Here is a 26284-nt window from a genome sequence, read left to right on the forward strand (position 1 = left end):
GCATTTACAATACTTATTATTTGAATGGGGGCTGGTGATGTCAGCAACCTTCCAGTTTCCTTTAAAACTCAGATGTCTGAGAACATTTTAGCTTGTTTTTTCTCACATTTGGTTTACTTATACTTGTTTACCATACCTGACATTGATCTGTGATGTTTCTTTTATATTTTACATTTGGTCTACATAATATTTACGAGGTTGATTGGTGGGAAATCATTTGAAAACGTCGTACAACAAAAGGTCTTTTAGAAAACACACACAAAGGATTAGAACATTTTGAAATATGAATGAAAACAGATCTTATATTTATTATATTCAGTGCAATAGACTACACAGAACCCTTGCAGATTACAATAAAACAAAATGCTGTTTTGAGTTTAGGAGAGTGGTGCGCATGTTTCAGCTTTTCCCTGATGCAAAGTGGTTTTGATAAGATGAAACTGTTTCTTGTCATTAAATGTTAAATGTACTGACTCCCTGCTGCACGGCCATATGTTAATGTTTACTTAAGGGAACAACAGCACGATGTTCTACCAAAGATTGTTTATGGACAGTGGTGGAGTGGAGTGGAGTAGAGTGGAGTGGGGTGGGGTGGTGCAAACAGCTTTAAGCCCTCAAACAAAATCGTATTTGACAACTTTGAAATGTGAGCGAGCAAAGCGCAGAGGAAAGCGAAAGAGCTGCTGGAATAGATGCATAGAATAAACATGATTCATCAGGATGACACCTCTTCTTTATCTGTCTGTCATTTTAAGATGTGGTGTACTTTTTTTTCTCCTTTGGTGCTTTGTTTTTGCACGATCACAAATAAAATGCACACGACTTAGTGCAGAGGTGCGATTGTAGACAATGCAGTGTAGTGTGTTTAATATTTAAAGCACTGCTGTGCAGATGTGCAGATAGAATGTGTAAAATCTAATAATGTAAAAACTGTAACAAATATTTTTGTACTGAGGCTTTTCAGATAATAGAAGACCCCCCCATCTGGCTTTTAATCACTGTGAACCTTTGTTCAGCGTTACTGAGACTTGTCGCCATATTCAGAGTCCTATGTGGTCTCACACTTGCTAATTTATGTGTTGCACCTCCGACATTAGCTGGCAACTGTGCATATGTGTGTGCACATTGCACTTTAAGCCCTCTGTACAGCCTTTTGAGAATGTCTGCATTGCCAGCTCAGGACATCTATCGTGGCTGTTTGTAAGCTCTTCTTCTGGTTGATTTACAAGAAAGTAATGTGCAGCTACACACAGGCTTCCTTGGTGTATGATGAGAGGGCGAATGCCATTTTGCTGTGAAAATAAGAAGAGAGGGGAGCATTTAAGTGCTTCTAATGTGGGTTAAAGCTTTAATCAAAGCCATGTGGGGTCAGAGAAGGGAAATGAGAGTGGCAATAAAATGTAATAGAGTTTACATTTTACAGGAGAAGCCGTTTTGACTCCAGCTTTGTAATATACCAGAGTTGTGTTTAGAAGTCAGCACTCTACCCAGAACCAAAGAGGAGATCAAAGCTTTGATGTCATTTAAAGTTTTTCATTCTGACGGGGCTTGTTAAAAAGCCACAGGGTTAATCCTGTCATCCAAATCAATCGTAAAGGGCGAAGAAAGAAAGAGTTACATGTGAAAGATTCTGTAAACAGTCCGTGAAATTCCTTTTAGAGGCTCCACGTCACTGCTGTATGTGTGTAAAAGTGCTTATGACTGACCATCCCAAGTGTGAGAATAAAAATAACCTAAGGATAGTCCAAATATGCGGTGCTTGAGTAGGAATGGAGTGACTCGGCAGAGTGGTATGTCCGGGAAAGCTACGGGTTAATTTAAGACTAGGAGCAAAACCTGGTGCCAATTAGAAGCATTGAGCGCCACATGTGGACTAGACCGAACTATCCACAGAAGGGGCAAAGGGGTCTGAATTCGTGCGCAATGGAGGCTAGATGCACGAGTGCGCAGTTGCTTACGGTTCTTACTGGCAATTGCTGATCCTGCAGTTACTGATATGATGGATATTTTCTTAAAGAGATGATCAAACAGTATCTACAAGTCTGAAGGACGCTCTGATGCTCTGAGAGGCCCCCATTAAAACGTGGATGTTTTACATTTTTACCTTTAAGGATTGCAACATGGCAGGAATCTCTCTCATATCTTCACTTTTTGTCACAACTCTGTTCTTCACGGGGAGTGTATCGGACACATGCCGAGGACCGCGCTGCTTTCCTGGTCACGACTGGAGCAGACCGTGCGTAGGAGCGCAGTGCCAAGGGCGCACGGACACATCCGCGTCCCGACGGCAGTTTGACCACTCTGCACAATCCAGGCAAGGACAAACCTATCCGACTTACCAACACGACGCTCATTTCCGTCAGCACAAAGCACAGAGCGCGCCCTTAGCACCGTACACCGTCATCCAGCCTCAGCACGGAGGTTTTACGCAGGCGGCAGGTACGGATGGCACCAGGAGGACGAACCCGAGGACCATCACGGCGGAGGTGTTCCACCCTGGCTGCGCCGGGGGCACCTGTCCGACGACTGTCTCTCATCGCCCCACGAGTGATGACAGCGCAACGCGGGAGTGCAAAGGCATTGGATGTAAACTGCCCTCCCGGATGCGCCAGAGGAACGGTAAGCTTTGCGTTGGAGACGGCTGCAGCACGCAAGGAGACGACGGGAGAGGAAGCGCGTCACCTGTTCATGTGACGGACAGAGCGGCACAATTTCTGGACGAGCTCCCAGACCTTGGGTCGCAACGTGGAGCATGGATTCAGCTGACATGTGACATGAAACCAGGTGGGTATCAGTTTGCAAGCGATTGGTCAGAAAATTCAAAGAGAAATAAACTAAAAATGATAATCACTTCAGTTGCTATGTAACAGGTTTCTTTGTTTACTACAGGGAACAATGACGTTCCCTCAGAGGATGCTCTAGTCCTGCAGTTGCAGCTGTCTAAGAGTCAGGAAAGGTTCGTCGAGGCCCTCAAAGGCCAACAAAACGAGGTCAAGGAGCTACAGAGGCTGCTCAGTGAGCAGCAAGGAACATTGGTCAACCAGCAGAGAGAAATACTTGACCAGCAGAGGAGGATGTATGAGCAGATGGAGCAAGTAAGGCTGCTGTGACTGATAATGAGGGAGATATCAGTAGTCCCATAGTCTTGGGGCAGTATTTAAGTTTGGTTTTTTTTAAAGTGCATAGAAAGCACCTAATCCACTGAAATTATATTCTTTTTCTCAACTCCCTGAAACAGATCAGTTTCATTATGAATCAGATAAGGACAATATTTCCTAGCAAAGTGAAGAAATAAGACAATTTCAAAGTGTTATACAAGTAGTGCTCTCTTCCTCCAGGTAAAGGCTCAGTACAACATACTGATGGACAGCATCAAACAAACATCTTTCCAGAACCTCCAGGGGGAGCTGGACAGTCGCATGGAAACCTTAAGTGGGCAGGTTAGAGCTCACCAAGCACAGCAGGCTCTCTCTTTGCACAAAGTGGACATGGAGGCCACTGTGATGGAGGTGAGCCTTAAGCTAAATTATAAACGTGTTTACAGTAGTGATGAGATGTAAGAGATCTAACTGTCATATAAAGCATAAATTGCACTATAGGAGAATCTTAAATAAGCAAATCTGAGTGTACTTCTATTCATACTTGACAATTTTGGGCTTGTTAAGCTGCTGTAGCCTGCATAGACTTGTGGCTGCCTTTGCAAGCCACTTTGCAACCCATATCAATCTCACCTTCCTGTTTTTATGCTTAAAATATCCCTTGTTATCACTGAATATAAAAAAATAAAATAAAATATTAAAAAAAATTTTTGTCAATTTTTAACTTTAGCATCAACATATTTCTTTAACTGGAGTGCATTATGTGAACATTATGTCAAGCATTCTAATATCAAAATATTATATTTGACTACCATGGTTCTAAGTATCATTGTGTTTAATGCCATTAGGTGGGTCGGCCCCTTTTGACCTGTGGCAGTTGTGGGCCTGATGAGTACTGTGGCTACAGCAGTGGCCGTCCTCGCTGTGAGAAGTGCACCGTCTGTCCTGCTGGATTCTTCCTGGTCGCCCAGTGTTCAGTACACGCAGACAGGATCTGCCAGGTTAGCATGTGTTAGCATGTCTTTTAACCACATACAGGAAAGCGGTGACAAATCAGCTTGACAAAAATGTAACATAAGATCAGATCAGTTAGGCCACCAAGTGAAGCTTAGTCTGGAATCCCTGTGCAACAGCTGCTGAAAGTTTATCTAAATCAGACAAAATCAACTGATGGCTATGCTGATGTGTTTTTGTGCATCCACATTGGCAAATTTCATACAGAGTGGGCTAGTTAAGCTGCTTTAGCTTGGCTAAAGTTGCTGCTGCCACTAAAAGCCACTTTGCAAACCATATCAACCCCAGGTCCTTTTTATACTTAAAATGTCCTATCTTATCATACCATATCTGTTGTCACTTGTATCTGAATATAAATGATGGCAGCTGGAAATGGCAGTCTTCTTTTGACTGAAGTTTAGTTTATTCATTTAGAACTTTATGCACTTGCGGAAAAAAGTGTTTTATTGTAGGGTTTATGAGCCTTACAATAAAAGGTTTATCACAAGGTTTGTCAAAGCAAAGGAAAACATTTTTAACCAGTGGACCATATTAGAAGCAGTAGGCCTTTTGGTTCAGTACTTTTTCAGTGCTTGCCTGGAGTTGTTGCAGTATCTGCATGCTACTTTGCAACCCATCTCTTGATCCTACCTTCCAAACTGAAAGTTTCCATTTGTTTGTTACAGGACAGAGATGAATGTCTTGAAATAGCTCATCTGTGCGGAGGTCAACAGAAGTGTCTCAACACTCCAGGTGCTTTGAATTGCTTTAAAAATTTGAATATTTTTGTTATGTCAGTGCTTCTTGATTTGCTAGACATATCCATGTCTGAGAAGAATTGTTTGTTCTTTTCTTAATTTGTGCTTACCAGGTGGATTCAGATGCCAGGACATGAGAGAGGGAGAAGCACACTCAGGAATGTGTGGCCGCGGCTACTTCTTCAACTCAGAGATGGATGAGTGTCAAGCCTGCAATGAGTGTGATGGAGACACGGTGGTCTCTCCTTGCACTTTTACCACAGACACTGTCTGCTCTGGCCATACTGCTGGCCACAGTGCCCTCTCTCAGTCCTGGTCTGGAGATGTGACTCTGCAGGGGGAAAAAGGACACATGCTGGCTCAAGCCTTCCTCGGTGTGCAGCTTCACATACAGGGAAGAGGCGATGATGTGGTGTCCACTGAGAGTGGGCAGCTGGTTCTGAGACAGCATGGTCTCATATGGCTGGATGAGAATCTCTCAGTGACCCATGGTTGCCGCAGCTTCATCCAAGTGTGTCTGCGCATGAACAACACAGCCGGCTCTGAAGGTCGTGACCTCAGTGGGGTTCGTGTGGAGCAGCAGGAGGGTAGATCGCTCCAAGGTGTTAGCATCAGTGGGGTAGCACAGGTCGCCCCAGGTCACATCATATCCCTCTTCCTCCGGAGTGCCACCCACCACTGTAACCAAAGCACTGAAGGTCTGCAGCTGTTCGACCCCTCCGTTGCCCCACTCAGCCTCCTCTGGCTCTCTCATGACACCGGTGCGGTTGCCATGACAGCACAGGCAATGGTCTCTGCACATTACCACACAAACTATCGCCCAGTCTTCCGTACCACCTCCACCTCTGACCCTTATGTAGTAGGACTTACTCACGATGGTCGTGGGATCCGGTTTGCAGAGAGTGGGACTGTGCGCTTTGTATTCCAACAGGCATTGTACTCGATGGGCCAGGCATGCGTGAGTGAGGGCTTCCAAATTTTGGCATACCTCAACCATAATGGAACCAGCATGGAGCTGCTCCGTGCCTTTAAAACAGGTGTCCATTACCGAGACACATCAATAGCACTGTCTGGAGCAGCCCAAGTTGGCCCGGGAGACACACTGGGTTTTGAGATTCTCTCTCCTGCGCAGTGCAACGTTCGCTTCTTTGGTGACGAAACGGGTATCAGTATTCTCAGTTTGGTTTGGGTTCCCGCTGCCATTTCTTCATCTCTTTCTGCCTCTGTGGCTAACACCGGCCTTCTCTCTGGAGCAGTTCGTAACAAGCCATTGTTCTTCCACCAGACCAGTCCTCAAGTGACCCAAATGGAGTTGCTGGCGAAGGGATCCGCAGATCAGAGACGAGATTTTGTATTCAGAGAGAGCGGTACAGTCAGTGTTGCTCTGGATCTCAAACTCATTCACTCCTGCAGTTTGGTCAAGGTGACTCTGCTCAGACGAAGTGATTTAGAGGGTTCAGGAGAGGGATCGAGGCCTATCCCTGTTGCCCAGCAGGTATCTGGCCAGATGTCTGAGGGCAGCCAGTGGGCCAGTGTGAGTCTGCGAGCGTCCTTCCAGGTTCACAACGGCACTGCGGTTTTCTTTTTACTAGACTGTGTGCGTGGACGAGTAAACCAGATCAGCCATCAAACAGGAAGTGGGGTATCTGCACTCTGGGTGGCATCATAATGAAAGCCAGATACTATGACGTTTCTTCTTATGGTCAAAAATCAAAAGAACGATTTGACTTTTTGGAGACTTATTCACTTTCCAGAGAGTTACAAAGAAAGATTGACACCACTTTCATCTGTTTTAACAGAGAAGCATTAACCAGTAGCTTGTTAGCTTAGCCTGACATTGTGAACTAGTGGAAATAGCTTCTAAGATTGTCCACAAGTAATCTGTGAGCACCTTTAAACCTAATACATTTGTTTAATGTAAAAAAATAACCAATTAAAAAAATCAACACTTTGTGATTCTTATGCAGTGTTGTGTAGCTAGACTCCCAGTCTTTGTGCTAAGCTAAGCTAACTGACTTTTACTTAACTCGCAGATGTCAGAGCAGTGCCAGTCTTTTTGTTCATTATTATTTTAGGTCAGAGTTAACCGTGCTTTCCAAACCTGAATTTATCCCTTGATTTTTGTTTGAGTTTAAAAGAAAATGTCTTTTAAAAAATACTAAATGTAGACTGTAGTGTATTTAAATGTAACATTATTCATTAGCTATATTTATATAATATAACTATTAATATGTGTCAATATTTTCTACATATGATAGCACAAAACAACTGTATTCACGTGATCATTTCTCATTCTCCAGTTCTTCTTTTTTTAGTTCCAGTTTTTCACATTTCACATTTGTCTGTTTTTTATTTATATAATTCAGTTCACTCTGTTGACGCCAAAGGAGTTTTAGATCCTGCCAGTGACTACAGCATTTTCTGCTGGCACTGATTCTCATTCAGGAGTTTTTCTCAAGAGCATGTGTTTCATGTTAGCCGCCATTTTCTAAATGTCTGAATATCTACTGCATGCTTTGTTTAATGACCACTTTGTGCATATTATGGACTTAAAGTCACTAAGCCTTGTTGAAACTAAATATTTTAAATAATGTAGTGGCTTTTAATCTTAACTGAACTGTAATGAAGTGTATATTTGATGTTTTCTTGTTAATCCAATAAAATCACCTTTGTTGTACTGGATTTTTCTTTATTGCAAACTTTGTTTGGCATGAAGTAAAGTCATTTAAAGTAAGATAAAGTTTGAAAGAAGAACGTTTTGTTCCTTTAAATTTAAAATTTTTTATTCTTAATAACAAAGGTTTTTTTTTTTAGCACACTTTGGGATTTACTTTTACAACATCACATGCTAATAGCAATAGCTAATGGTAGCTAATTTTAGCCAGCAAAAAGTTACACAACACAAACACTGGGATATTGGATTGTTACCTAATTGTTACCTAATCAGCCACTCACATGGCACTAACTCATACATTTAGGCCCCTAGACATCCAAGAGATCACAGGAGTGGACCATCAGCTCACAGCATGGATACTGGACTACCTCACCGACCGACCACAGTATGTGAGAACTCAGGGCTGTGTCGGACAGGGTCGTCTGCAGTATGGGGGCCCCACAGGGAACGGTTCTGGCTCCGTTCCTCTTCACCATCTACACTGCAGACTTCTCCCACAACTCCACCCAGTGCTTCCTGCAGAAGTTCTCTGATGACTCTGCAATAATAGGCCTTATCACTGATGGGAACAACAGGGAGCACTGACTGGTGGAGCTGGAGCTGGTGGTAGACGTCCGCAGGCACAAACATCCTCCACTCCAACCACTAAACATCCAATGCATTTACATTGATAGCGGATAGCTACAGGTATCTGTAGCTGATTGTGTCTTATTTTAAGTGTGATGAGATATTTTGACTAGAAATTAGACAAATATACTTGGTAAAAATTTGAGATTTGCAGTGTATGACTCTGTGGTGGCCTCAGCCATCTTTTACGGTGTGGTCTGCTGGGGTGACAGCATCTCTGCTGGGGACAGGAAGAGACTGAACAGGCTGATCTGGAGGGCCAGCTCTGTTCTAGGATCTCCTCTGGACCCAGTGGAGGTTGTGAGTGACAGGAGAAAGATGGCTAAGCTGTCATCCCTGTTGGACCACATCTCCCACTTCATGCAGGAGACTCTGACAGCACTGAGCAGCTCCTTCAGTGGCAGCCTGCGGCACCCACGATGTGGGACGGAGAGATTTTGCAGGTCTTTCCTTCCAACTGCTGTCAGACTCCATGACATGGTCACTGCAGATGACCACACATGTGCAGACAGACACACACACATCCCATACACAATTGTAACTGTCTCCCTGATGTGCAATACTACCAAGTGCAATTTTTCCTACTATAACAAAGTATTTTATTCTATTTTGTATAGTGCTTTATTCTATTGTATATAGTATTTTATTCTTGTTGTATAGTATGTTATTCTATTTGATCTTATCCTGTTCTATTGTGTTTATCTTAACGTTTACTGCGCTTAAACTTTCTGCTGTGACAAAAAATTTCCCACATATGGGACTAATAAGGGCTTATCTTATCTTATCTTATCTTATCTTATCTTATCTTATCTTATCTTATCTTACTTTATCCTCAGGGTGTCCTGCATTAGAGTAAGAATGGTTGGTGGTAAGGGGTAACCCCTAACCCTAACCACAAACTCACGTTTTTTTTGTTTTTCTGTGTGCTTCTCGCCTGAGGAAGGCCAGATCTTGGCCGAAACGTCGCGGCATAAGCACACGCTTCATTGATTTTTTTATTTGAGGAGTTTCATTTTATTTTTTTGTTTTTTCTTGATTTAAATTTTTTCCATTAATAAATAACTAAATACTTGTTTCATTTTATACATACACACAAAAAAAATACACTTATAAATAACATATCTGATAACAAATTCATTTTATTTACCTATAATAACAAAGCCCACAGGGACACAAATTCTACACAAATAAATAGTAACACAAGACAACTATTAACGAATAACCGGGACTCATCGGGAGGAGATGAGTGCCTCACAGTGGACTACGGTCCGCAGGGGGAAGAGCACTTCCCAGAACCTTTTCCGGGGTCGGACGGGGCGACCCGTTGGGGGGATGGACAGTGCCATTCCTGTTTCCGGCTGGAGACAGGCTCAGTCCTCACTTCCTAATAATAATAATAATAATAATGGATTGGATTTATATAGCGCTTTTCAAGGCACCCAAAGCGCTTTACAATGCCACTATTCATTCACTCTCACATTCACACACTGGTGGAGGCAAGCTACAGTTGTAGCCACAGCTGCCCTGGGGCAGACTGACAGAAGCAAGGCTGCCATATCGCGCCATCGGCCCCTCTGGCCAACACCAGTAGGCGGTAGGGTAAAGTGTCTTGCCCAAGGACACAACGACCAGGACAGAGAGCCCACGGATCGAACCGGCGACCTTCCGGTTAGTTTCAATCCCCCCCCAACAAAACATGTCCAGGGTTTACAGAAATAGTTTCAATACAGAGAAAATATCAAGGAAGTTGTAAATCACTGGTGGATATATATATATTGAACCTTGAAGGAGGTGAGCTAAAGCAGCAAAGGGCCACGCTGGATGACAGTCCTATCAGGTCAAAACAGAAAACTGAGGCAACAGTTTTCCACAGGTCACCAACATTGGACAATGGAAAACTGGAAAACCATTGCCTGGTCTGATGAGTTTCAATTTCTGCTGAATTATTCAGATGGCAGGGTCAGAATTTTGCATACACAACATGATAGCAGAGATCCATCCTGCCTTGTATCTATGATGTCTGTGAGTCAGGCTGGTGGTGGTGGAATAGTGTGGGGGATACCACAGTGACCACAGTGTAACTATAGTCAGGTGTTTACAGCATGATAACACATCATGGCACAAAACTCCAAAAAATCTCAAAGTTGTTGTCAGTGACAATGATTTAAAATCACCTCGACATTTCCCAGAACTCAATGCAAGTGAGCACCTTTGGAATACGGTGGAATCATCAGTGTGCAGCAACTGTGTGACGCTATCACGCGAATATGGACAAAACTTTTCAGGAATCTTTCCAGCAACTTGTGGAAATTATGTCACAAAGAAATTCGAGGCACTTCTGCAGGGAAAAAACAGTCCAACCTTTGAACAAAGTGTAACTAATAAACTGTCTTGTGAGTGCATATATGGCTCTTTATATTCTTGCATGCACTAGTCTTATCAAGAGCTTTACATGCTTCAGTCTGAGATGTGGAGACTGAATGCAAAACATGTTTGCTCTGAGTGGAAGTTGCCAGGTGTTTTCTATTACACATCTAAGAACAGAGGATCTTTATCATGAATTTAAACAGCTGAAATTATATTAGCCAGGTAGTTAACCTCCTAATGGATTTCCTATTCACTTCCACCAATGACCCTCAGTCCCAGAGTGCTGCACTTCTTTGGCACAACATCAAAAAAGTGCATAACGATCCTGGGCATATGCTCTATAAAATCCGATAGACCGCTTGATGTTATTATTTCGCTCTTTGAAGTCATGACCCTCAGGTTATGTGTGCTATAGATTATTCATTAAATCAAGACTCACAGGGGATCGGTGTTTTCTTCACCAGAAACGAATAAACCTGAAAAATGAAAAGTTTGTGCACAGCTTCTCTCAAAATCCTAGCTGGGAGGCCAAAGAGAAGACGCAGGCAGACATAGGCTAACATAACAGAAGGAGAGTATGTCTTGGGATAAATTGAAACCACCCGCAGGCCAATGGGTGACTGACTGGATGAGTTACGGTGGGCTGAAGAAGATAAAGGTCAGGGCACTGCAGTAGACACTGGAGCTGCGTCTAGCTTGGCTAAGAACATTAGCACTGTGGATAATAGATTACAGATGGATGATCGAGCAAGCAGGAGTGTGGCAGCTAGGTATGGATGTGTCATTGGGCAGTACATGATTTTGCACGGAGACTTTATTATATAACCATAATTTGTTTTGATATTATCAATTTTCTGGGCTTTCAGAATATGAAAGGACAGGAAATAAATGCCATAACACTAACTGACTACACATTTATTTAGGGACTGCACAAATATGAGCAGAGACAGAAGAGAGTGAGAAATTAAAGAGAAAATAAAAACTATAAAGGTTTAATTTTATGGCTAAACTATCAGAAACTTTTAATGTTTCAGTCTACATCCACCCACCATCACACTTCCCCTACCACAACAACCAGCACCAGTAATTTCCCAACAGTCCCTCATTGAAAAATGTTGCAATAGGATCGCTTTCCCTAAAAAAAATACAGTATTTCAAAATGTTTTGCACATCAAGCTTGTGTCTATACATGCATGCATGGAAAACAAACCTTTGTGCTTTTCTGTGGCGAGTACACAAACCTCAGGCAGACAGATAAATGGCCTGCCAGACGCCGAGCGTAGCACGAGGTGGAAGGAAAGTGGTCGACATATGGTGCGCAGACTGCAGACGAAGAGGTAGCAAAAATGTGCACAAAGCAGGTGCACTCTAAACTTTACCCTGATACTGAAACAAACTTCACATCAAGACAGGAAAAAGGAGAGCGATACAGAAAGAAAGAAAGTAAAGTTAGGGGAAGACAAGTGAATAATCGTCCCCTCGTTGTGTCCCTGCATCTGGAAGCACTTCTCACTTGTTTTGAAGTTTTTATCCCCACAATCCACTCGCAGTTTCTGTGCTCGGAAGAAGGTCCCGCTGTTTAAAAGGTGTATGCTTTTGTGTGATTTTTTACACACCACACACACATAAACTCTTAAATGATCTCCAAATCAGGATAAACGTTAAAGCCCAAATATGGAAAGTGGATCATTAAAGAACTATTTATTAGATTTGTTATACAAAGCACATTATAATCGGGGGCTAAACATTACCATTAATTTCACTATGATTTCCTCTGATGCCAGTTTCCTGAAAGGAGGCGAATACAAGTGATGCAACACTGCTCTCTGCAGGAAATGAAGAAAATGTCAAATATTTTTGGTGTTACAGTTAAAATTTATTATCACTTCATATTCTGTGTACGCATACCACGTTTAAACTTACATTGCAATAAAATAATGATTACTTACTCCATGTAATGAACTGTTTGCTAGTTAATTTGTTATATGACAACACAACAACAGTATATTCTGTCACTATTTAATCAGTCAGGTTAAATTATATATCTCAATACAGACACTGTGACTATCAAGGGGACTGCACTTCAGGGCTTACAAAACAACATCTCGTTCAATATTTTGACGATCAACTGTCCTTCTGTGTGGTGAGTTTAGTTTACTGAATGAAAACAGAAAGAAGTCCAATGTGTATAAATGTGAGACCAAGGCAACTTGTGAGCTGTGACTGAAAAGAAAAACTGTGAGAGGTTAAAAATCCCATTTAACATTTAGGGATGTGACTACAAAAAACTAGTACTGTATACTTTGAAACATTCAGGCCTTTGGCAATACTGTAACACATGATTAACAGTGCATTCAGATACAAGAGTTCAGATGTGAAGAATCGGCACTTAAGTGGAGGGTGTTGCAGCAGAAAGTAAATTGCATTGCTTTAATATTAAGAAAGGCATCTTTTAGTCAAATAAATAAAGTGACATATCACAGGAAGCCGTATGCTATACATAGCAGCAACAGCAGCAGCTCCTTAAAGTTTGCAGCTTTCAAATATGCTTGAAATTAAGATGCTGCTTGATGATATTATGATATGGATAAAGACATGAGCTTCACTATGTTCCAGTGCACTTGTTGTATGTAAGTTCTATAATGCTGCTATAATTCAGTCAAATAAATATTCAATGCATCTTAACTATATTGGGCTATAATGGTAAGGAAATTCTACGGTTTTAATGATCTTTGCAACAAAGTGTGTATTTAGAGACTATAATATTGTAATGATTGAGTTGTTTTTGGTCCATGCTGTAAAGAGAACTGACAGAGTGAGAAAGAGAGGAAACGGGATGGATTTAGTGAGTGGATGAGAGACACTGGTAAAGAAGGGAAAGTGTGAGTGTGTTATGTTTCACTGTGGTTAACTAAGGAAGGAGCGGGAGGAAAGTGTTTTAGTGCAGGATCTCAATGAGGAGGCGCTTGAAGTCTCCACCGCACTCAGAATCCAGTGCATCTTTCAGGGTTACGTCGTACTTCTCCAGGTACATGTCCTTCACCGTGTCCAGATCAATCTGTGGGTTGGCGAAATAAAGAGGATGTCACACACTTTTAGACTCTCAGACCTTATCGAGGGTATACTTACACTTGCACACTAGGCCATACACTCACACACAGAGAGACACACACTTGCCTCAGAGCGGCCTACGATGATACGAATCAGTGTGTCCTCATCGGTGCCCAGTCCCTTCATGGCAGCGTTAAGACGCCGAGCAAAATACAGCTGTGGGTTCTTAGCGCACCTTACTAAAAATAACACACAAACACAGAGTTACTGAAAATCAAAGATATTTCACTGACTTCTGAATGCTTGTGGTCTTACGTACCGAGAGTAATGTAGCAGTCCTTAAGTGTCCCCGTGGCCTCCGAGTCAATGGTGTCCAAAATGTCTGTTCCTGAAAGCTGCAAGACAGCTGGTTAACATGAGACCTGATAACAGCAGTAAGGAGTGAGTGAAATGACAAACGAATGAATAAATGAGTTAGAACAGCAAAAAAAAGAAAACGTGCAACGATTGAATGTAGTACATACCGCCTCATAGGCTTTGAACATGGCCTGAAGCTGCAGGTAGTTCCTGTGTGTCAGGATGTAGGTGAAGGTGGACTCGTCTGTGCCAAACCTGCCTTCTCCTGCCTGATGAGAACAAAGAGAAGAAAAAATACAACATTTCAAAGAATATGGATCATCCCTCAGTGTTTTTAAGCAACATAAATTGATCTATTTTCTTCTGCTTATCCAATTCTAGATGTAGGGTATCCCGGCTGTCACAGGGCGAGAGGCGTGGTGCACCCTGGACAGGTCGCCAGTCTGTCGCAGGGCTAACACATAGAGACAGACAACCATTCACATTCACACTTATGGGTAATTTAGAATCACCAGTTAACCTAACCCCACTAACTGCATGTCTTTGGTTCATGTGAGGAAGCGCTGGATTCAAACACAGGGCTGTCTTGCTGTGAGGAAACAGTGCTAGCCACCATGCTAGCATCAACATAAATCCTTGACACTTTCAGTCGTCAGTTACGTAAAAGAAATGATGAGAACATGTGTTAATTTGCTCAGATGGGGGACAAGAGTAAGTTGACAGTGTGTATATTAGAATGACTATAAAAGCTATTTATGTTATTAGACTCTGTAGAGCCACGTTAGTAGCTCTGTGTAACCCAGTATCACGGCAACGCTTGCGTGTAATAAACGCGCCGGTCCACCGTGCGTATGTATGAGGAGAAGGAGAAATTTTATTTCAAGCCAACAAGAAAACAATCGAGGAAAAGTGTTTAAAGAGACATTATTAACACATTTACATGTAAATATATATTAGCCATATAGCTTCATCATTTCTGGTATAGAAGGAGGCTGGAATGTCTTCATACTTTCCTGTTATTATGACTTTTTGGCTTTAAATATATTACCTGCTCGTACTGCAACTTAAGCGTGTAGCTTAACTTATGCTTGTCCATTTCGCGCTTTGGAGAGGCAAAGCAAGACATGCACTGTATTCCTATTGGGCAGATAATTCTAAATATCAATACTATCTAAACCAACGCTGGTATTGGTATTGGATCAATACTAGCGCGATAGGATTGACATTTGTTTCCATAGCCTATAAAACATTTAACCACATTTCCAAGCCTCAAATCATAAAGGGAGGGTGAAAAAGGTCAAGTCTTGATAATGTGACTAACCACTGGTTTTATACTGTCCGTGGCTAAATCCTGCAGCCTAATGCATTAGCATTGTATATTTACTAAGGACATTAAGTTTCCTATTTAATAAGTTATTTAGTCACATTTTTGAGGCATTCCTCTAGAATCTTTACTAAAAAAAGATGCTTCCGTCTGGGGTGGTGGACTGCTCAACGACAGCTGTAGTCAGCGTCTATTCTTTAAAACACTGCATAAACTTTAACTGAATAATATGTGGGATTCTGTGATGTACATGTGATTCCAGGATTACATGCTTATGCATCTAAATCAGGCATCCGCTTACCGACATCAAACTACATCGGTGTGATTAAAAGGGCAACCTGTGTTATGGGCTTTGAAATGAAAAAAATTCAACACGCACCTCAAACAGAGATGCAGCATCTTGTTCAGCTAAATCCTCGTCCACCTCGTAGCCCTCGTCTCTGCTTGCCTGTAGACAAAGAGATTGGAGGATAGGACAAGAAATTAGGAGGGGTTTAAAATGAAAGATGAGGGACAAGAACTTAATGAGATAACAATGATGTGCTCCAGATTAAGTGGATAAATTGAAAGCCACCGAGCTCTTTGGATTGGCATTGCTGTAGAACTTGAGTCACTTCATGTTTGTCATTTTTTCTGGGGGAAAAGGAAAAGAGAGGGGAAGCAGGAGAGGGTGGGGGCCCTGAAAAAGCTGGAGAGGGAAGCATGCCTAACAATCTAGTGAATGTCTCAGTGGGTGAGTCACAGCATAGAGAACAATTCTTCGAGCTATAACCAAGGACAAAAGCTTCCATTTGTCTGCGAAGCTCAGAGATTCAAGAAACAGTGCAAAAGACAATGCATTTCCTGGTTGGAACCTTTTTTGTACCTGCAGCAGTGAAATTAGGAGGTTCCTCACATCTCCACTGGTATCATCCTCGATATCTGCCTCCAGGTCACGCTCGTTCACTGTAAGGGAAGTGTGCAATGTGAACTTCTATGTCAACAACAGATTTTGTAATGTGATCTAAATGTGGATAAAGTCAGACAGCAGAAAACGTGGAAAACACAAGTCACTACACCCAGATGAAATTATAACATTGGTATTCTGTGCGTTAGTTAACCAGCCACACTTTCCAGTATGAAAGGAAAGGAACACCCTGAGATGACTCAGAGGAAACGTTACCCTGGGCATATGCCTCCCTGTAGCTCAAGATGTCCTGTTGGGTGAAAAAAGACAGCATTAAGATGATGTTTCTGTTTTTCTCACATCTTACAGCATCTGTTTTATCTTCCCCGTGTCACATCTTCTTATGTATTCTGAAGACAAAACGCAGCACTGTTGCCTTTACTTTGTCACCATTGTGATTTAACTGTCAGCTCTAATAAAAACACACTGCGCCAGAACACCGTTTATCCACAGCACCGTCGATCCACAGACCTGATTCGTCGCCGTGCACAAGATCTCGACGAGCACGGCTTCATCCGTGCCCGCCCCCTTCATGGCCTTCCTCAGCTCCTTGGCGAAGTAAAGGTGAGGAGGGTCACACATAGCCATGACGGCTTTCTCAAAACTACCTGTTAGTTCCTTCTTCAGGACCTCCTCTAACTCCTGAGGAAATACATAGGTCACATGATTTGCAGTTATTCTGTGTGTGTGTGTGCGTGTGTGTGGGTGTGTAACATCCAGAAAGAGACAGGTACGTACATCATCATATTTTTCAAAGTAGGCCTGTTTGATCTCCACACGCTGAGCTGCAGAGCGATTGGCCAGAATCTGGATAATGGCCTCTTCATCTGTGCCTGGAGAAAATACAGCAGAACAGACCTGAAGGATTGATTCAAATGACTTTATTATCACAGCAACGTTAGACTATTACTGGGCTGATAACGTCACACTGACGGAAGTCATCAGGACAGACCTTTTTGTTTCTGTTAAAGGACTTTCAGATGAATATCCTTCTCTTAAACATTGGGATAAAGAGCAGTGATAAAAGTGCAGATATACACACACAGCAAAGACGCTGTTCTAAGCACTTGCATCAACTCCTGGGGTGGCTGTAGCTCAGGAGGTCAAGCAGGTCATCTACTGATTAGTGGTTCGATCCCTGGCTCCTCCAGTCGGCATGCCAAGTATCCTTGGACAAGATACTAACCCCAAGTTGCTCTCTGATGCATCCATTGGAGTATGAATGTTAGTTAGGAAGCCATAAAAAGCTTAGAAGAAAGTGAATGTGGCATGTTGTATAGAGTGCTTTGTGTACTTTGGGAGAGTAGAAAAGTGCTAAATAAGATTCAGACCATTTAACTCCCAACCAGGAAGTCTGGTTTGCTGCGAGACAACAGTGCTAAGCATCGCGTCACTGTGCTGGCTGCTAACACTATAGAGGACGTAACATGTTGATTAGTACTGAACTCTCCAAGTAGATATTTTATTATCCCTAAATCCGCTTCTGCCACACTTATTAAAATCTGTATTTTCTAGAGAGGGTTTGCTTATTTCAGTTTTAATTAGTTTATCTAGTGTTTTACACATTTGCCTCACACGTAAAGGTTTCCCTGTTTAATCCCAGCAAGAGGCATCTGCTGTTAATATCCAACATGCAGAGCGACCTGCTGGGATGAGCACTTGTGAATAACGGAGCCGCTGAAAACAGCTTTCAGTTTCTTTATTTTCTGTCATATAAATCCTAGTGTTAATGTCATAACAAGTATGGCCAATGTTTCCAATAATGACATGAGAAAATGTCTGCTTTACAAGAGCAAGCCAATCATTAGAGTTGGATAAGGAGGGTGGTCATAAAGGATGAGGCTGCACCAATGCCCAATACGAATAGTAATCAATAAAAATTGAATTGTGAATCATCTGAAGCTACTCTACTAGAGTCCTAGAAAAAAGAATAAAAAAAAAAATAGGGATCTGGAAATGACCAAAAGAGGTCGAGTTAAAAAAAGACAACAGTTTGAAGATGTACTCAATCAATGTACCTGAGATATGGATTCTGATATAATTTACCTCAAATACCACATAATCCCTGTAAATGCTGTTTCATGACAGAACCAAACATACACATCAACAGGGGAGGTTATTAGCTGTGCAAATACTCTGATGCATTGTGTAACGTCACTTTGTTCACAACAACAGTTGTAAGCTGTGGGGAACACTGCAGGCTTGGTGAGAAGAACAACAACTCCAGTGAGCAGGTAGCAGATAATGCCAGTGAGGATTTAGTAACACAACCGACTGAAGCTTATGTCCACGCTGTGTGAGAGGCAGGCTTTGAAACCTACACCCACCTATCTTGTGAAAGTACCACTGCATAAAGATCTTTGCAGACTATGACATTTGCCTCTCTGTACCAACACCAGTTCTCAGTGGAGTACGCCTCGTACTGTAGTTACATCAAACTTAGCAAGTGTTGAAATTAACTCTCTGCAACACATAAAATGTAATATTGATTTTTCTGAGTGTTTCTCTGTTATTAGTCTGAAAACTTTTAGGCATAAAAAGACAAATCCCCACTTTTTACAAATGCTTTACTATCAGTTAAATTAGAGGCTCTATTACGACCTTACTAAACTGCAATTATCATAATCATGATCAAACACACAAAGAGAGTCTTCACATGACTACAGCATAACCTAATATACTTCCTGAGAGAGGAGTTAAAACAATAAACTTGTATGTACTTACCTAAACCTTTACAGGCTTTTCGAATAGCTTTTATATCTGCTGTAACATCAAAGTCCTCACATGGGACTATAGTGGGCTGGAGAACACACAATCGCAGAAAATATTGAATATTCTTAGTAATAAATTCAAACAGTTCATTCAAAGCAGCCACAACAGGTAAAGCAAATCAATCAATCAATAAGACTGACTCATAATGTTACATTAGAAAAGTGCCGGCATTTAACTACAACTGTAACCTTGTCCACGCAGATGAAAGGGTGAGGTCGTTGAAAGGAGTTAATATGGTGTTACATTCAGGCTCCTGCGGAGAAAAGGGTGCTGCCTGTGTGTGATCGCTGAGTCATGGGGCAGCAGCAGCAGCAGCCTCCTCTTCTCGCCCACCCTTGGTCTAATACAATGCGGCCTTATTGATCTGATCTTACAGAAATGCCTTTTTCCCTGGGCCTGGCATGGCACACTCCCTTGCTCAAGTTAACTGCGCCAGCTCTGTCTGTCTTTACACACCGCAGGCCACACAAACACAACAAAACTGAAGAAAATAATAAAAGTGACGCTCTCGCGGAGGCTGTCTGCGGTACTCAGTGAGGCTGTAGCTCAGCGTCTCTGCTGTCAGAGTTTGGATCTTCAATATTCATCCTAACACCAAACTTTTAGGCACTTTTATAATACATTTAAATAACTGCGTTTCAACTCAGCTGAGCTTTTGTCATTAGTTATAGATGACCTCTTACCTGCACGTTGCCCATGTCCTCCACACGCACGTCTTCTGGCTATGATCGAGCTGAAGCTGGATGTGGAGCGTCCTGATGTTGTGCTGCTGTGGAGCTGATGTATCGCGTGTCAAAGAGGACTTGCTGTTCCTGCAGGGACTCAACCCTGTCCGGTGCTGCAGCGATGACGTCACCGCGGCTCATTGCATTAGCAGGATGAAACAGGGTGCTGCTGCTGGAGGTAACCTCCCGGTTAACCTTCAACTTACCGCAACGGTTCTTTTCCTTTAATTCTTATCATGTATTTAATCTGTAACCTGTAACTCTTTCAGAGTCTAAAATTGCACTACAACACCACTGCATTTAACAGTAGGCTACATCAAGATATTTTAAAAACTTACTAGCTTATAAAGTGTGATACAATATTAAATACTGTCCCGGTACCAAAGAGCATTAACATGCTCACACCTCAATGGAAATACAGCTCTTATGATACCAAGTTTGTTCTTCTACTCAGATAAATTTGTTAAATCTTAGATTTTTATGTTTTGTACTTTGATGCCACCTTGTGCGAGTTAATCCATAGAATATAACCCCAGTCCATTTAATAAGCGGACACTGGATTAAATTAAATTCTGTTTTATTTACATAGCACCAAATCACAACAATCGACTCGTGGAGCTTTATTTTGTGAGACCCTACAGTTTTAACATTCCTTAAACTGTTTTTTTTAAGAAGAAGAAACTTCCTGCAGAACCAGGCTCAGGGAGGGGCAGCCATCTGCTGCGACCGGCTGAGAGTGATGGAAAGAAGAGAGGACATCGAAACTCTGTAGAAGAGAGTCAGAGATTAATAATAACTAATTATTAAATGTAGAGTGGTGTGTAAACTCATAGTGAGTAAAAAGAGGTGAGAGAAGGAGAAACATTTATGGGAAGCCACCAGCAGTCAAGGAATATTGCTGCATAACTAAGGGAGGATTCAGGGTCCCCTGATCCGGTTCTGACTATAAGCTTTGTCAAAAAGCAAAGTTTTAAGCCTGATCTTAAAAGTAGAGTGAGTGTCTGTCTCCTGAATCCAAACTGGAAGCTGGTTCCACAGAAGAGGGGCCTGAAAGCTGAAGGCTCTCCCTCCCATTCTACTTTTAAATACTCTAGGAACAACAAGTAAACCTGCAGTTTAGAAAACTGCTCTATTGGGGTGGTCTAAGAGGTGTTTAAGATAAGATAGGACCTGATTATTACAGACCTTTTATTTCAGGAGAAAGATTTAAAATTAGATTCTGGATTTAACAGCGAGCCAATGAAAAAAGCTAATATGTGAGAAACATGCTCTCTCTTTCTAGTCCCTGTCAGGACTCTCACTCCAGCATTTTGGATCAACTGAAGGCTTTTCAGGGAACTTTCACAGGGAGCAGGGATTGTCACAGCATAACAGAAAGTCACATAAATCAGAGAGAACAAGGAGAGCTCAGCGGTCTGTGGCCACTGCCTGCTAAGCCATTCTCTCTTTGTGTGTTAAACTTTGTGTCTTTTTTGGCAGTTTTATACATGATTGCTACATGCATTCTTATTTCAACTGATGGGCAAAATAAATATTATATCTCTCCACAGGGTGGCAGTGTTGAGTGGGATTAGGATAGGATTTACAGGAGGCTAAATTTAGAACTAAAAAGTGGCAAACACAAGGTGTTTTGAAAAGAAAGGAATGCTGATTCTTTTTTAAATTTAAATTGAAAACACTACTTTTAATGAGTAAAGATGAGCAATTATGTGTGATTTTGTTTGGTTTTTGTTTACATTTTGAATAGTAAAAAATCTTCAAACATTCAAATCAGAGTAAAAAACAATAGTCAGGGAGAGCCTGGATTTCATAGAAACATTTAATTCAGAGCTGATAACAGAATATTTACTGTATGTACATGCAACACAATATGGAATGTACAATATAAATAATCCCAGGTGGATGCTACGACAGCTTGCAACTTTGGAGCAACACTAGACAGTATAACGAGCATTAAATACACGTAGGTAACGTTCCGTTTCAAGCTCCCTCAAAACATCTGACAGAAATGTGAAAGTCGGAGTTGTGGGTCATGTTTGTTTATCAAGCTTCTTTTTTTAAAAATATTTTTATTTTATAGAGCCAGACCTCACACAGGGAATTCTTCCCTACGATGCTAGATAAATACAGATTTGAAACAAACCCCACATGCTTTCATAAGAAATGCAAAGGTGAATTCTGGTGCATCACGTTCCCTAAATTTTCACAGTCATGCACACACAACCCTCATGAAGCTGAACTGACTATTTTGTGTGACCGTACTGCTTCTAGGTGCCAATGGTGGGTGGCTGATTACAGGACAGAAAGGCTGGCTGTTGTTGTTGTTGTTTTGTCATTGTCATTTCTGGACACGATGCTGTGATGGTAAATGACTCATATTCTGTCAGTGAGAAAGTGGCAAAGAAAAAAAACGTTCTGGTCATGCATCGTTGTAGCTTTAGAAATAGAAAATGTGCAAAGATTTAAGGGAAGGTGCATTCAAGCAGATGGTAAATGGGCAACTAAGTGATGGGGTGGTGAGGGGAATGCATTATTCACATCATCCACTCTAGTCTTGGTCCTGGTTCTTGGAGGATCTCGTCACAGTTTCAGTGGATGTGTAGATACTACAGCCTCTGATCCAAGAGTCTTTTTTTTATTGGTTTTTAAAAAAAGGGGGTGGGGCATCCTGGGAAAGAATACAACAGTAAACAAATATCAGCAGACAGGAGAGCCTGATGGATATTTTAGTACTCCTCAACTGTAACTGCGACCATTTGAAACACAGTGCACGTCACTTCGAAAGCATCATGTAAGGAGACGAATACCATAGGCACGACATCGAAGCCTCCACTGTCTTATTTGAGAACACGCTGACCCATAAACATTTAGCTACTGGATGCTCGACAGTATGCCACATGCGACGGCTTTTTTTAGAAAAAAACATATACTGTATATGGAAAGCTTTTACTAAAACACACAGCTTGTCTCATTTGGCTGCGGTACAATCCTCTGTTATTCCCACGTTTCTCTAATCTAACAGATCATCTTGGCGACATGAATTATGCATTTGGCCTAAAGATAAGGCATCGCAGCTGTGTCTGGGGCTTTGGTCTTGCTTCTCAGATCTCATTTTCTGTTTATTTTTTCCTTAGGTCTTTTCTCCCTGCTGCTGATCTGATATAAGTAAGTCTCCACTGGCTCGGTGCGTAACGTAGAACATCGTCGGCATAACACGTGAGACCGACGGCGAGCCCAGGTTAAGAGTCGACGGTGCTTTGTGGTGAACGATTGTCTGCTCTGCTCGTAAATACGGGTATTCTTTTTTTTTTCAAAATGGACTCAGTGTGAAAAAACATACAGAATATGTAACTTTGACAAATGTGCAAGCAAAAGTGTAAAAAACAAACCAAAAAAATCATTTAAAGTGTTTTTAAGGTTGCATTACTGCATATAAGAACAAGATGGTTGCTGTGTAGCAATTAATTATGTCTGGATTGCATCAATAGGCAGCAGAGTAGATGTTCCTTTCCTCACAACATACTTCTCATTAAGGTGACCCACAGGAAACCCTTCTCATGAAATGCAATATCTGTCATCTGGATATGAAAAAAGTACGTTCATTCGTCCCCCGGCAGTCATCACGCCCTCTCCCCAGAGTCCTGAAAGTCCCAGGGGCAAACGTCAACCATTTTCGCCCCGGGTTTATAACTAGTGCTCAAAGAGCCGTCTTTCTTCTTCTCTGATGATTTTCTAGTCTGAGCCAAGCTGCCGTGCGTGAGCTCGGTCTCCCGGGAGAAAACCTCCGCCCTCCTGACCTCCATCACCTCTGGGTCTCTTGTTGAGCTCCTCCGCCGCTCAGAAACCGGCCCGCCGCATTCTGAAGACTGGCTGACCCTTCTCCTCTCCGACGGAGGCTTGCTGGAGGAGCTCCGCCTTTCTCTACTCTTCTCCCTCCCTTTCTCCTTCTCAGCTTTGTGGTTGGATGAGCTGGAGCCTTTCCGTTTCTTCTTGTGTGAAGTGGGGCTGTTGCAGGTCTTCTCCTGCTTAGGTGAAGGTGGGCCGGTGTAGTCCCATGGGCAGATTTCGACCATCAGAGACGGGGGCTGTAAAAGGCTGCCTGTGGACTTGGAGTGGTCTGAGTGAAGCCCTTTGGGTTTCCCATCAGTAGGCGTGACACTCTTCTTACGCCTGATTCTGTCTGGAGAAATGGAATCCGAATCTCCTTTCAGCATGGGTTGCTCATCGAATTCCCAGGGACACACATCCGGCTTGAGAGGAAGAGGTGACCTGGGTGCCCGAGATTTCCGTGTTTCCCTTCCTTCCTCCTTTTCTCCTCCTTTATCTTTGGCGCGGCGTCTGTTGGAAGGAGACTGGCCCGTCTTCTGCCTCTGCTGGGACCGACCACCTTTGGTGACTCCAGAGCTGCTGCTGCTGCCTCTCCGGCCCGAGGTGGTTTCTCCAGGAGCGATGGAAACGTGCTTCTGGGTTTTTGCTTCTGAGGGAGTCTGTGGTTCTTCCATTTCCCAGGAACAAACCTCGGACACATCGTAAAGGTTCCTCCCCGTCTCAGAGCAAATTGATGGCTGGCTCCCACTCACCTGTTGGAGAAAGGAGTAAAAATCAAAATGAATGCCAAATCAGTTAATACTACAAGGGGCTCGAGCAAACACTTTCTTAATGTAAGAATTTTGGGGTTAACTGGTTGATTGTCCCTACCAATGATCAGAGAAATCGCTTTATGTCTGTCTGGCTGTTCTGTACCATCATCATCTCATCTACTTTAAACCTGGTGGGTGTATTGCCTGGCCCTCCAGTGAGTGCAGGGCTGAGTTCAAGACTGTTTTGTTGTAGTGGTCCTCATATTTTGGTCAAAAGCTGCTCTCTGTTACCAGTGTTTCCTCTTGAGCGACTTCTGCCTGCTCCACTCTGTGTGGGTGGAGGTGCACACATACACATACATGCATGTTTGTTTGGATATCTGTCAGGACATTCATTCAGATTAATGCATTTTCAAACCTCCCACTGCAAACCTAATTTGAACTTCAACCATAAAAAACAAGTTTTAAACGAAGATAGGTGGACATTTATATTTGGTTCCTATATCACATGACTGCAGTACCTTATTTTTGTTGTTTGGGCATAAGTAAAAATGTAGACTTTTTTTTTTCCAGTCCTGCTTTGAAGCCTCAAGGTGGGTGTTTTCAGTGTTGCCCACTGGTGTTTTACATTGGATCAGACAGGTTAGAGGTGTGTCTGCACCCACATATGCTTGTTACTTGTCAAAGGCTGAATTAATACATTTGAAAGAGAACATCAAGCAGTAACTGTACCTTGACACTGAATTTAAAAATGTAAGTCACAGTGAAAGAGAGATGAAGGCCATTTTCCCTTAGACTTCCTGTCTGCTTGTTAACTCAGAAATCATTAGCTATTTCCAGGTCCAAACAAACACTGAGACACAACTGAGAGTTAAAAACTGTCCAAATTCTTTTGTTTGTGTATGTCTAGGCATCCATGAAAAAGAGGATTTAGAAGATTTAGCAGCATTAGAAGTTAGCAGAAAGCTAGCTAGCTAGTTTCCATTAAAAAGCTGATATATTAGCTATTTCTAAAAAACTAAAATGTTCAAATTTGCTAAAACTTTGGAAGCAAACTATGACAGAAAAATAAATATCTGCAACATTTGAGCGTTGCCATAAAGATATGCTACCTGTTGGCCTGCTACAGAGCTATTGTTAGGCTAAAACAGGGGTAGGGAATGTTAGAGCCGGTGTCCTGCAGGTTTTAGATCTCACCCTGGGTCGCCACACCTGAATCAAATGATTAGTTCATTACCAGGCCTCTGGAGAACTTCAAGACATGTTGAGGAGCTAATTTAGCCATTTAAATCAGCTGTTGGTAAGGTTGATATGTCATCACTTAACAAGCTTTTACAACAAGATGTCTTCTTGCAAACAGATGAGTTTTTGCCTCTTGGCCATTAGAAAGAATGCAGTTTATGGCATTTTTGCACTGGCTTCACTTTTCAGACCCAGCAGCTATATCCACCCTTTATATCCACTCTATGGCAGCAACCTGCAACGTGCCTGTTCTACACAGCCAGGTTCTGAGCAGGTACAATCATTGATTGTCAATCAATGACTGTTACCTCATAGCCATCCTCAGGGATACAATCTTTCAGAATGGAAACTGCACTGCTCTATTAAATGCAACAAAATGATAATAATAACGATAAATGCTCAAATGTCCAAGGTGCTTCATTTGCTTGTCCAGCCAAAAGCAATATAGGAAAAATGTAATGCAAGTTCTAATCACTTTATGGGGAGCATGGAAGCTGTTTCATAATGCTCATGTGCTCCCCACATGTCGTATTTGTAATATTATACACCACTCCAGCTTCCCTCTTGGGGGGCAGGGTGGGCGGGGGGGCTTCCTGTGTTCAGCGTGGACCACCAGACATCCTAATTTGTTAAATGCTTTGTGGTAAGTGCTGGCTTCCTGTAACTTGGTGCTGATATAATCAATATTTTATAGGATCGAGTTCCTAACACTTACATAACAGACTCTGCAGATATACGTACCACCTGAGTCTGTAGTGTTTCTCAACCCG

General features: G+C 42.2%; 3 protein-coding genes across 3 annotated transcripts in view; 1 reads left to right on the top strand and 2 right to left on the bottom strand.

The window, feature by feature from the left end:
- The first annotated feature begins 1931 nt into the window (after window positions 1-1931).
- Window positions 1932-7526, top strand: LOC146688179 (uncharacterized). Its single transcript, XM_085439833.1, has 6 exons — window positions 1932-2784; window positions 2890-3095; window positions 3339-3509; window positions 3947-4099; window positions 4778-4844; window positions 4963-7526. The coding sequence occupies exons 1-6, from the start codon at window positions 2088-2090 to the stop codon at window positions 6516-6518; spliced, it is 2850 nt and encodes a 949-aa protein (XP_085295959.1). The 5' UTR covers window positions 1932-2087; the 3' UTR covers window positions 6519-7526.
- Window positions 7527-12244: 4718 nt separating this feature from the next.
- On the bottom strand, window positions 12245-19822 carry LOC146688180 (annexin A13-like). The gene is made up of 11 exons (XM_085439103.1): window positions 19651-19822; window positions 18920-18995; window positions 16934-17028; window positions 16667-16837; window positions 16412-16445; window positions 16115-16194; window positions 15629-15697; window positions 14093-14194; window positions 13888-13963; window positions 13695-13807; window positions 12245-13575 (listed from the first exon to the last, which is right to left on the bottom strand). Exons 1-11 carry the CDS (start codon window positions 19663-19665, stop codon window positions 13456-13458), a joined length of 951 nt encoding a protein of 316 aa, XP_085295229.1. The 5' UTR covers window positions 19666-19822; the 3' UTR covers window positions 12245-13455.
- Window positions 19823-21500: 1678 nt separating this feature from the next.
- Window positions 21501-26284, bottom strand: part of gpr158b (G protein-coupled receptor 158b) — a 107436-nt gene continuing 102652 nt past the window's right edge. Inside the window, exon 13 of the mRNA XM_085439864.1 lies at window positions 21501-24272. Coding sequence (XP_085295990.1) covers window positions 23313-24272 — 960 coding nt within the window. The 3' untranslated portion in view covers window positions 21501-23312. The remainder of the gene's footprint in view (window positions 24273-26284) is intronic.

The sequence above is a fragment of the Copadichromis virginalis genome, linkage group LG18 (genome assembly GCF_057382275.1).
Source record: "Copadichromis virginalis isolate Kocher_CV1m ecotype Utaka linkage group LG18, C_Virginalis_male_GT1.1, whole genome shotgun sequence".
NCBI classification, from domain to species: Eukaryota; Metazoa; Chordata; class Actinopteri; order Cichliformes; family Cichlidae; genus Copadichromis; species Copadichromis virginalis.